Source organism: Lepidochelys kempii, chromosome 23 (assembly GCF_965140265.1).
Source record: "Lepidochelys kempii isolate rLepKem1 chromosome 23, rLepKem1.hap2, whole genome shotgun sequence".
Classification (NCBI taxonomy): domain Eukaryota; kingdom Metazoa; phylum Chordata; order Testudines; family Cheloniidae; genus Lepidochelys; species Lepidochelys kempii.
In genome coordinates, this window is record NC_133278.1 from 856,102 (window position 1) to 867,841 (window position 11,740).

Consider the following 11,740-nt stretch of genomic DNA (forward strand, 5'->3'; position numbering starts at 1 on the left):
TTGTACGCCTGTCTGCCCGTTGGTGTGTGTGTTCACCTGTACGGCTGTGTCACTTACATTTGTGTGTTGTACGCCTGTCTGCCCGTTGGTGTGTGTGTTCACCTGTATGGCTGTGTGCGCTTACATTCGTGTGTTGTACGCCTGTCTGCCCGTTGGTGTGTGTGTTCACCTGTATGGCTGTGTGCGCTTACATTCGTGTGTTGTACGCCGGTCTGCCCGTTGGTGTGTGTGTTCACCTGTATGGCTGTGTCACTTACATTCGTGTGTTGTATGCCTGTCTGCCCGTTGGTGTGTGTGTTCACCTGTACGGCTGTGTCACTTACATTCGTGTGTTGTACGCCTGTCTGCCCGTTCGTGTGTGTGTTCACCTGTATGGCTGTGTGCGCTTACATTCGTGTGTTGTACGCCTGTCTGCCCGTTCGTGTGTGTGTTCACCTGTATGGCTGTGTGCGCTTACATTCGTGTGTTGTACGCCTGTCTGCCCGTTCGTGTGTGTGTTCACCTGTATGGCTGTGTGCGCTTACATTCGTGTGTTGTACGCCTGTCTGCCCGTTGGTGTGTGTGTTCACCTGTATGGCTGTGTGCGCTTACATTCGTGTGTTGTACGCCTGTCTGCCCGTTCGTGTGTGTGTTCACCTGTATGGCTGTGTGCGCTTACATTCGTGTGTTGTACGCCTGTCTGCCCGTTCGTGTGTGTGTTCACCTGTACACCTGTCTGCGTGTGAGTTCACGTGCAGACCTGTGTCTGTGCATTGGTGGGTGTGAGAGACACACACACTCAGAGGGGGATGCTCTCTCTGCTCCCTGCCCTCCAGGCAGGAGTCCGAGGGGCGCATGGACCCCCCTTCCCCACGGTGCCTGGCCACAGACATGAGACCCGGCCCCAGCCCGGCATCCCTTCCACTCTTCACAACACAATTGTGGCCTCATGGGAGGCCATGTGTCCTTCCCAGAGACACAGTCGGGGGGCGGGCGGGGGACACGGACATACAGATGGGGGGGCCGGCAGACAGACTGGGGGGGCGGGCGAAGGCTGCAGCGGGGGCGGAAGACAGAAAGACGGGGTGGGCGGGCGGAGGCTGCAGCGGGGGGGACGGACAGACAGATGGGGGCTGGCGGGGGGGTGGGCGGAGGCTGTAGTGGGGGGGACGGACAGACAGACGGGGGGCAGGCAGAGGCTGCACGGGGGGGACAGACAGACGGCGGGGGGGCGGACAGACAGACGGGGGGTGGGCGGAGGCTGCACCAGGGGTGGACATGGGGGCGGGACAGACAGACAGGGGCGGGTGGAGGCTGCACGGGGGACGGACGGACAGACGGGGAGTTGGGCGGAGGCTGCACGGGGGAGGGGACGGACAGACAGACAGACAGATGGGGGGCAGGCGGGCGGAGGCAGAACGGGGGGGAACGGACAGACAGACAGACATGGGGGGACACACAGACAGACGGGGGGCAGGCGGGTGGAGGCTGAACGGGGGGGCAGGCGGAGGCTGCACAGGGGACGGACAGACAGACAGACGGGCGGGCAGGCGGAGGCTGCACCGGGGAGGGGACGGACGGACAGACGGGGGGGGCAGCTGGGCGGAGGCTGAATGGGGGGGACGGACAGACAGACAGACACGGGGGGGACACACAGACAGACGGGGCAGGCGGGCGGAGGCTGAACGGGGGGTGGGCAGAGGCTGCACGGGGGGACAGACAGACGGGGGCAGGCAGGGGGACAGACAGACAGAGGGGGGTCAGGCGGAGGCTGCACGAGGGGGGACTGACAGACATGGGAGGGGCGGGAGGAGGCTGAACGGAGGGGGACGGAAAAACAGATGGGGGGTGGGCGGAGGCTGCATGGGGGTGACAGCCACGGGGGGTGGGCAGAGGCTGCACAGGGGGGACAGACAGACAGACATGGGGGGCGGGTGGAGGCTGCACGGGGGGCGGACAGACAGACGGGGGGTACGCGGAGGCTGCACGGGGGCACGGACAGACAGACGGGGGCGGGCGGAGGCTGCATGGGGGGGCGGACGGACAGACGCGGGGGGGCGGGCGGAGGCTGCACGGGGGGGACGGACAGACAGACGGGGGGCGGGCGGAGGCTGCACAGGGGGGACGGACAGACAGACGGGGGGGCGGGCGGAGGCTGCACGGGGAGGGCGGACAGACAGACGGGGGGCAGGCAGAGGCTGCACGGGGGGGACAGAGAGACTGGGGAGCGGGCGGTGGCTGCATGGGGGGACAGACAGACAGACACAGGGGGGTGGACAGACAGACGGGGGGGCAGGCGGAGGCTGCACGGGGGGGATGGACAGACGCGGGGGGGCGGGCGGAGGCTACACAGGGGGATCGGACGGACAGACAGATGGGGGGTGGGGCGGAAGCTGCACGGGGAGGGCGGACAGACAGACGGGGAGTCGGGCGGAGGCTGCACGGGGTGGGCAGACAGACAGACGGGGGGCGGGCAGACAGACAGACATGGGGGGGGTGGGCGGAGGCTGCATGGGGCGGGGGGGAGGCTGCTGGGGGGCGGGGGGGGGCTGAAGCGGGGGGGCGGGCGGAGGCTGCTGGGGGGGGCGGGCGGAGGCTGCACGGGGCGGGGGGGAGGCTGCTGGGGGGGGCGGGGGGAGGGTGCAGCGGGGGGGCGGACAGACAGACAGACACGGGGGGGGAGGGTGCAGCGGGGGGGCGGACAGACAGACGGGGGGGCCGGGCGGAGGCTGCACGGGGCGGGGGGGAGGCTGCTGGGGGGCGGGGGGGGCCTGAAGCGGGGGGGCGGGCGGAGGCTGCTGGGGGGGCCGGGCGGAGGCTGCTGGGGGGGCTGAAGCGGGGGGGGCTGAAGCGGGGGGGCGGACAGACAGACGGGGGGGGCGGGGGGCTGAAGCGGGGGGGCGGGCGGAGGCTGCTGGGGGGGGCTGAAGCGGGGGGGGGCGGACAGACAGACGAGGGGGCGGGGGGCTGAAGCGGGGGGCCGGGCGGAGGCTGCACGGGGCGGGGGGAGGCTGCAGCGGGCGGTCCCAGCCATCGCCGCCCGCGGGCGGGCCGCACGGATTCGCCGCCCGGCGCCGCTCCCTGGTTGGCCCGGCCGCTGTTACCGGGGGACGCGGCTTCTGCCGCCGCAACTTCGCCTGGAAACCGGCCGCACTGCTGCGCCTGCTCCGAGCCGCCGCGCTGAGTGGCTGGGCCCCGGCCCCTCGCATCCCGGCGCTGGGGAGAACCCAGGCGTCCTGGCTCCCAGCCCCCCCCCCCCCCCACCGTGACCATCCGACCCCGCTCCCCTCCCAGAGCCAGGGAGAGAACCCAGGCGTCCTGGCTCCCAGCCCCCCCCACCGTGACCACCACACCCCGCTCCCCTCCCAGAGCCAGGGAGAGAACCCAGGCGTCCTGGCTCCCAGCCCCCCCCCACCGTGACCACCACACCCCGCTCCCCTCCCAGAGCCAGGGAGAGAACCCAGGCGTCCTGACTCCAAGCCCCCCCCACCGTGACCACCACACCCCGCTCCCCTCCCAGAGCCAGGGAGAGAACCCAGGCGTCCTGGCTCCCAGCTCCCCCCAACGTGACCACCAGACCGCACTCCCCTCCCAGAGCTGGGGAGAGAACCCAGGCATCCTGGCTCCCAGCCTCCCGTTCTGGCCACTGGACCCCCTCCCACACACCTCAGAAATGGTGCCCCTGACCCTGGCAGTTGGTGTTAGGCCACCGCTGCTGCCCCCCAGGAGTCCTGCGGGCCCCGCACTGGTGTGAGCTTGTCTGTGTCGGCCCCGGGGATGTGGGTTTTTAACAGCAGGGCAAATCCAGAGTCGCCCCATTGAACTCGGAGCCCAGGGGGAGTCGCTGCCCTGGGCGTGCTGGAGTCCTCCCGTGTGGCCCCTGGTGTGGCGCATGGCCCCTGGTGCGGCGCACGGCCCCTGGTGCAGCGCACAGCCCCTGGTGCGGCGCACGGCGGGCATAACACCAAAGCCCTGGCGCATTCTCCCCACGGCGGCGATGGGAGCTGAGGGCCTGGGAGAGGCAGCGACTTGCTCCTAGTCACTGGGGGAGCCCCTGGGAGAGCCAGGGTCTGAACCCAGCTCTCCTCAGCCGTGAGCTCCTTCCCCAGGAGCCCCTGCTGCCTCCGTCCCGGCCCCCCGGCCACTCCTGCGTACCGCAGGCCGGCTGGTACATCCTGGGCCATGTCGCTACAGGACGGCTCTTCCCCCCCGCAGCCTTCAGACGGAAACACAAAGCTGACACAAGTCACCGCGGAGTCACACGCCCCGAGCGGCTTTGGGAACCGGTGCTTCCTGCTGAACCCTGGGCTGGCCACCGCAGCCTGGAGCCTGCTGCTCCCCGGAGAGAGCGTGTGTGCGCACGCAGCTGGGTAGAGACGTCTCAGGGTCTGTATCCGTCCAGCTTCCCACCTGCTGGCACCTGTAATGCCCAGCGCAGGTGCCCAAGGTGCCCCAAATGCCTGAAATTGGTGCCTGAACTCATGCAAGATTCATGTGTATTTGTAAGGTCTTTGAGGCAGGGACTGTGCTGTTCTGGGTCCGACGGGGCCCTGATCTCGGTCGGGGTCTGGGCAGCGCCCGGCGTGACAGGGCCGCAATCTCAGTTGGGGTCTGGGCAGCACCCGGCGCAATGGGGCCCCGATCTCGGTTGGGGTTTGGGCAGCGCCCAGCGTGACGGGGCCCTGATCTCGGTCGGGGTCTGGGCAGCGCCCGGCACGACGGGGCCCTGATCTCGGTTGGGGTCTAGGTAGTGCCCAGCACCTACAGGGCCCTGATCTCAGTTGGGGTTTGGGCAGCGCCCAGCGTGACGGGGCCCTGATCTCGGTCGGGGTCTGGGCAGCGCCCGGCCCGACGGGGCCCTGATCTCGGTTGGGGTCTAGGTAGTGCCCAGCACCTACAGGGCCCTGATCTCGGTCGGGGTCTGGGCAGCGCCTGGCCCGCCGGGGCCCCGATCTCGGTTGGGGTCTGGGCAGCGCCCGGCGTGACGGGGCCCTGATCTCAGTCGGGGTCTGGGCAGCGCCCGGCATGACGGGGCCCTGATCTCGGTGGGGGTCCGGGCAGCGCCCGGCATGACGGGGCCCCGATCTCAGTCGGGGTCTGGGCAGCGCCCGGCATGACGGGGCCCTGATCTCAGTCGGGGTCTGGGCAGCGCCCGGCCCGACGGGGCCCTGATCTCGGTCGGGGTCTGGGCAGCGCCCGGCATGACGGGGCCCTGATCTCGGTCGGGGTCTGGGCAGCGCCTGGCCCGACGGGGCCCTGATCTCGGTCGGGGTCTGGGCAGCGCCCGGAGTGACGGGGCCCCGATCTTGGTCGGGGTCTGGGCAGCGCCTGGCCCGACGGGGCCCTGATCTCAGTCGGGGTCTGGGCAGCGCCCGGCATGACGGGGCCCTGATCTCAGTCGGGGTCTGGGCAGCGCCCGGCGTGACGGGGCCCCGATCTCGGTTGGGGTCTGGGCAGCGCCTGGCCCGACGGGGCCCCGATCTCGGTCGGCGTCTGGGCAGCGCCTGGCCCGACGGGGCCCCGATCTCGGTCGGGGTCTGGGCAGCGCCCGGCACAGCGGGGACTCTGTTCTTTAGGCACTGTTGCAGCAGAGATGACAAACAGCAGTCGTCCTAACGGTGCAAGCCACAGGACTGTGGTCTCAGAGGACAGGGACACAGTTCAGGTTTGTGAGGCAGTGGGACGTGTTATTTGCCTCTGGGGGAAGCCTGGGGTCAGAGCTAAGGTTATTCTCACCGAAGGGACAAGGAGAAGGGGCGTCTGGAACCAGCATGGTCCCCTCAGTGTCATGTTTCATCCGCCCCGGGAGGCGTGCGGCGACGCAGCCTGCGTGAGGCCTGGGCCCCGGAGCCACCGGCAGCTCAGCCATCGGGCCGGGCGGCTTTAGGGGATTCGCCCTGCTGGAGTGACGCTGCTCTGTGCCATCCACCCGCCTTGCCCATGGCGTGGGGGCAAGACCTGCCGTATCCAGTGCGGGGAGGGGGAGGGTCACGTGGCGGAAGGGGGGTGCACATGGTAGGGCTGCACTGGGGGGCGGCAGGTTCTAAATGTCCCCTCGGGGGGGCCAGGGACTGACTTGAGCGGAGTGTTTTCTTCTGCCCAGCAGGGCTCCGACTAACTTCATCGCGCGTCCCAACCAACCGCCCTCCGCCCCAGTTCTGCGGGGTCCCGGCTCCCGTGCACCCCGCTCCCCACATTCCCACGCAGCACTATGCCCCGGGCAGCCCAGGCCCCCTTTCCCTCTCACGGATCCAGCAGGCCCCCCACTCTCTCCCTGCCCTAAGCCCCCAGCCCTCACCCCATGTAGCCCCATGCCCCACTGTGCGCCCCCACGATCCATGCATGCACCAACCCCTCCCTCCCTCTCTCAAGACCCTAGCGCACCCGCGGCACCCCCGGCCCTATGCGTGCACCCCCACAGCCCCGGGCATGCAGCCTGCACCTCCACCCTGCTCCCCAGGTACGCACCCCCCATTCCCTGGCACCCCCGGGGCCTGGCGCCCCCATTTCCCTGCACCCCCATGCACCCCTCCACCTCTAGAGCCCGGACACCCCCGGACGCGCATCCGGCACCCCTCCCCCCGGGGGATCCCCGCTCGCCCCAGACGCCTGCACAAGCCCGAACTTGCCCGCGCGGGGGCGGGCCGGCGCTGACGTCACGGCCCGGGGGGCGGCGCCAGCCTCGAGCCCCGGGAGCGGCCGGGGTCCGCGCGCGACTTGCTGTGGCTTCGCTGGTCCCGGTGCAGCCGAGCTCCCCGCGCCCGCCGCGCACAGTCGGAGCCTCCGCGGGACCCAGCGACCCCCGAGCCGCCCCGGGAGGGTTCATGCAGCTGCAGTAAGCGAGGCCCGGGCGGTTGAGCAGGGTCCGGAGGCGGCGGGGCGCGGCGCGGGTGGCGGGGGCAGGCGCCCGCGGCACATGGAGATTGTTTTGGTGCCGGGCGGGGACGCAGCCGGGGCGGGGCCCGGGTGTCTTGGCTCGGTCCTGCGGAGGGGCAGCGCCCGGGGCGTGGGGCGGCGTTGGGGGGACGCAGGGCAGGGATTGCTAGGAGAGCTGGGGCTCGGGGGTGTCCGTGGCTTGGGGGGCGGTGTGTGGGGAGCTGGGGGGTCCGGTGCCTGTGGATGGGGGGGCAGATGCCCAGCCCCCCTCGCCACCCCCAGATCTCTCCTGAAAAGCCTCCGCCGGTTGCACCAAACCCCGTCCGGGCTGAGCCGGGCCGGGACCTGCTGGCACCCGGCGGGAGGGGGGTCGGGCACCGTCGGGGCTGCCTGGGTTTGTTTACAAACATTGGTGTCGCCCCCCCCCCGCCCGCTCTGCGGCGACCCCTGGCGGGGAGCGCGGGCCCCTGCGCCCCGGAGGCAGCCGGCCGCGGTCCCGGTCCCCCTGCCCGGGTCCTGCCCGGTCCCCTGACCGCCCCGTCCTTTGCCTTGCAGAGCTCACCGAGCGCCATGGCCAGACCACTGCAGGAGGGGAGCCGCTCTGAGCCGACAGCCGCCCTGCCAGGGGACCCAGCCTTCCTGCTGGGGGGGCCGGTGGCCGTGCCGCCCGCCGTCTGCCCGGGCAGCCTCGCCCTGCCACCCCGGCTGAACTGCGGCCTCTGCCCCGACGGCCCCACTCCCTGCTCGCTCTACCGCTGTGTCCGGGGGCCGGAGCCCCCCAGGAGCCGCAGCGCCGGCAGCGGTGCCCGGCGCTGGGACGCCCCCGAAGCTGGCAGGACCAGGAGCAGCAGGGCACATGGTGAGTCTCCCTGCGAGTGCCCCCCCTACCCGGCACGGCATCTCTCTCCCTGGGGACCGGCACGGCCAGAGGGGGTGGAGAAAGGGGCAGGAAACCCAGCATTGAGGGGATGCCCTGCCCTGGGCATGAGACCGCCTGGCCCTAGAGGTCAGCTCCTGCCCTGAGCGGCCCCTGCCTTTTATAGCCGGGGCATCTCTGGGTTCCCACTCCTCCCTGAGGGGCCGGGGCAGCTGCCCCCTGTGGCCACAGCTGCAGCCTAATTGTGCCCCCCGATTGCAGGTGCCAGTGGGTGCCGTAGGCAGCCTGTGGCCAGGGCAGGCTCGGTCCGGGCAGTGGTTCTGGGAGGGGTGGCATGTGCCGGGCACGGTGAGCTGGGCACATGGCTGCCCAGCCCCGTTGTGTCTGGCACCAGCTCTGGTTGTCTCCTCCCTAGACAGGGACCCTTCCTTTGGAGCCCTGTGGGGTCACAGGCAGGGCAAGTGCCAGGCCCTGATCCTCCGACCCCAGGACTAAGGCAGCCTGGGAGAATGAGCCAGGCCACGTTCTGACTCGCCCATGCAGCGCAGCTGAGCTCAGGGGAGTGGGGGCAACCCAGATACCCCCAGCTAGTCTCCACCCCCACCCTAGTGCGGTCGCACAAGCACCAAAGGGACAGGTCCAGTGTCACCTGTCGTGCAGGCTGATGCACCATCAGAGCCCGCGGGGCTCGGGGGTGGCCATGCTCCCTTGTGCTGCACTGGTCCCTGGGTTTTCCTGTGGGATGCCCCCCTCCCCCCCCCCGCGCCCCCAGCTGCCACACACCATTAGCCGTGGCCCTGCTAGCCCCTGCCGGAGACTTCCCGTGGTGGCTCGGAGTCGCCGTGCTGCCCCAGCCCGGCAGGATCTGTGTCACCATCCGGCTGGGGCTCCGGCAGCAAAGCCAGCGACGACAGGCTCCCTTGCCGCATGGAGCTGAGACACCTCGTGTCTGAGTAAACAGTGCACGGCCCCAGACCGCGCTGCTGACTCATGGCTCTCCTCCCCCAGGGCGCCGTCCGGCTCACTTGGCTAACGAGGGGCTGCTTGTTAGCCGGCGGGAGGCAAGGAGCCGGGCAGGCAGATGGCAGAGTGTGATTGTGGGGATGGGGAGGTCGACCCGGGCAGCTCAGTTGGGCTGACAAGCTCGGGCATGTCCCAGCCGGGCAGAGTTTACATCTCTGCAGGGCTCCCCCCGGGTGCCATGCCAGGGGGGCTGGGTGAGTCTCCACGGGCAGTGCAGCTCTAGGCTGGGCATGGGGCAGGTCTGTACCCCTTGCCCCCAAGCTTCGCACTGCCATGGTCACGAGGCTGCAGGTGCCAGGGCCCCGGGGCGGTGACCGAGGGCAGAAGACATGGCCAGAGCAGCCGCACGCGCCCGTTGCTGAGCTCAGGCCGGGGCGCTGCCAGAGGTCGGTTGAAACGGGCATCCCGCAGATCAGCTGGGAGATGGGGCTACTGATCCGCTGGCCTGGGGCCGCCCCCCCCCCCACCCCGTACACGGGAATTGTTCTGGGCTTTCCTGTTGACGAGCGCTGGGGCCTGTGTCTATCGGGAGCCGTATCCTGGCCCGACCCCTCTGGGCCCGACGCCAGCCCTGGGAGCGAGGCCTCAGCAACCATTCACCGGCCGCTGCTCCCCATGGGGTGAGGGTCAGAGCCCCCTGCCACCCCCGACCTGCTGGGGAAGGTCCTGCCCGGATTTGGGGTGTCAACCACTGGGGGGAGGGCGGGCGCTGGGCTCACCTCTTTCCTGGGAGGGGCCGTTGGGGCACCAGCCCTGCAGCCTGCCCCCCCCGTGGGTCCTGCTGCCCTGACCGCTTGGATCTGCCACCCCACAGGAGAGCTCCAGCCCATGCAGGATGAGGGGCCCAACAGAGAGCAGCCCCCCACAGAGCCAGCCCCAGAGGGCGCCGTGTCCAACGGCCGCCTCCCCAGGGAGCCCCTGGACCCGGAGCATGCGCTGGGGGCCCAGCTGCGGCGCATGGGTGACGCCTTCCACCAGGCCCACGAGAGGCAGGTGAGTCCCATCGGAGAGACCGGGGTGGTGGGGGAAGATCAGAGGGGGCAGGGGGCGGTGCCCAGGGAAGGGAGCCTGGGCTGTGGGTGGTGATCCTTGAAGGGAACCTGTCCAGCCTAGGGGGGACTCTGGTCTTGCTGCTGGGGTAGCGAGCTCAGGGCAGAGGGGCCCAGCTTCTGCTGGAGTCATGCTCCACGGGCTGGGGGCTGGAAAGGGTTAGTGGCCCTCCCAGGGAAAGAGAGGTGGTAATAGAACCCAGGAGTCCTGGCTGCCAACCCTCCTGCTCTCACCACTGCGCCCCACTTCCCTCCCAGAGCCAGGGGTAGGACCCCCCCCCCCCCCCGCACGCTTGTGCTGATCCAGCCCCCGGCTGGCCTGCAGGCACGGGAATCTCACACCACCCCTCCCCGTGCGGAAGGGGCGGTTGGGCAAGCGAGCCGCTGAGTCACCAGCTATAAATAGCACTGGGTATATAAGGCCAGGGAGCGAGCGGCAGGCAGCTTAGTGTGAGCATGGGAGAGGCAGCCCGGCTCCCCGACCAGGCCAGCGTAGCTGGTCAGCCCCATGCCACCCCCGCAGCAGGGCGCCCTGACCGCCCTCTGGGGCAGCCGCGGGACTGGGAGGCTGCCTGGGGCTACGGCCAGCCCTGGGCGCCCCAGGGATTTAGCAAACAGGCAGCCAGCCCCACTGGAGCCTGGTGGTTAGTGCAGGGAGTCCAGTGCCAGCCGTGCCCGGAGGCCTTTGCCAGAGGGCCAGCCCCATGGGGAGCGGGGGGTTCTGCCTGGCTGGGCCGGGGGGGGGGGGCGGCAGAGAGTCCTGCTGCAGGGCTAACTTGGCCTCTCTCTGTCCTCCCAGTGGCGGGAGCGGCAGCGACAAGGTGCCCTCTGGGCCCGTTTCTACCACTTCATCTCTCAGCTGCTGGGCGCCCTCTACAACATGCCCGTGGACGTGATGGCCGAGCTGCAGCCCAACTAGCCCGCCCAGGGGCCGGAGCCGTGGGGGGAGACCAGCCCCCAGCGCAGACTACGGAGCCTCTTGGCAAAATGTAGCAACTTCCAGAGCTCATAACTGGTTCTCGTAACCAAAAATCCCCCCCCCCACGCAAGCCATGGCTCCTGCGGGCTGGGCCCCAGGCTGCTGCCCCGACCGCGGGCACTGTATTTATTTATTTATTTCCAAGTACTGAGTGGGAGCCCCGCACGGCAGGGATGTGCCCGCAGGGCCCCATGATGGGGAGCGGCCGCAGCAGACGCAGCTCTCGGCTGGTGCTCCAGGGACTCAGCCCCCCCTCCCCCCCGCATTCCTCTCGGGGAGCGCCCTGTGTCTGTGGCGGGGGGGTGGCACATGACAGCCCCAGGCATTGCCTCTGCCTGCACCCCCAACTCCCCTCGGGGCAGCAGGAAGTGCTGGGGCTCCAGCAGCAGGGAAGGCAAACTATGAAGGGGGGGGGGGGGCTCAGCCAGCCGTCTCGCTGCTCCCTCCCTGCCTGCAGACCGCTGGGCGTCCTGAGAGATCTGGGGGAGAGGGACCTGTGACCGCCCCCTGCCCTTGCCACATTGGCTCTGGTGCCACCCCCTCCCCACGCACAGGTTGCTGGGGGGGGCAGGGGGGCGCTGCTGCCAGGGCTTCGGGCATGGGCAGCCCAGAGCTCTGCCTTGCCCTGGGGGTCAGGGCAGGTGAGGTGCTGGCCAAGGTTCACCGCAGGGGGAGCGGTGGGCGTGCTCAGGTGGGCGGGGGAGTGGCAGTCACACACTGTAAATACTGCACCGAGCGGCACACTGTACAGGGGGAGAGGTGCTGTACATATGGGGACACTGTACATAGGGGGACGCGCTTGCTGTACATGACCAGTGGCTTTTTTTTGTACGTTTCCTTTTCAATAAAACTGGATTTAAGCAAAGAGGCACCTGCATCTGTCATTCCCAGCGGTGGGGGATCCCCAGCGCCCTTGGCCCGGCCACTTTCAGGGGCTATTTCAGAGCTAGGTCAAGG

General features: G+C 69.7%; 1 protein-coding gene across 2 annotated transcripts; it reads left to right on the top strand.

The window, feature by feature from the left end:
* Nucleotides 1–6,098: 6,098 nt before the first annotated feature.
* On the top strand, nucleotides 6,099–11,652 carry BBC3 (BCL2 binding component 3). 2 transcript variants are annotated; one of them, XM_073321895.1, is made up of 4 exons: nucleotides 6,099–6,814; nucleotides 7,411–7,714; nucleotides 9,570–9,748; nucleotides 10,604–11,652. In XM_073321895.1, exons 2-4 carry the CDS (start codon nucleotides 7,426–7,428, stop codon nucleotides 10,721–10,723), a joined length of 588 nt encoding a protein of 195 aa, XP_073177996.1. In that variant the 5' UTR covers nucleotides 6,099–6,814; nucleotides 7,411–7,425; the 3' UTR covers nucleotides 10,724–11,652. The 2 variants fall into 2 exon arrangements, with proteins under 2 accessions (XP_073177996.1, XP_073177995.1); XM_073321894.1 differs by lacking the exon at nucleotides 6,099–6,814 and adding an exon at nucleotides 7,068–7,249.
* Nucleotides 11,653–11,740: the final 88 nt, after the last annotated feature.

Excerpts from the sequence above, each read along its gene's own strand:
- BBC3 (XM_073321895.1), top strand. The coding sequence starts at position 7,426 with ATGGCCAGACCACTGCAGGAGGGGAGCCGCTCTGAGCCGACAGCCGCC. Across the intron at positions 7,715-9,569 it reads CAGGAGCAGCAGGGCACATG|GAGAGCTCCAGCCCATGCAG; the intron begins GTGAGTCTCCCT and ends GCCACCCCACAG. Across the intron at positions 9,749-10,603 it reads ACCAGGCCCACGAGAGGCAG|TGGCGGGAGCGGCAGCGACA; the intron begins GTGAGTCCCATC and ends CTGTCCTCCCAG.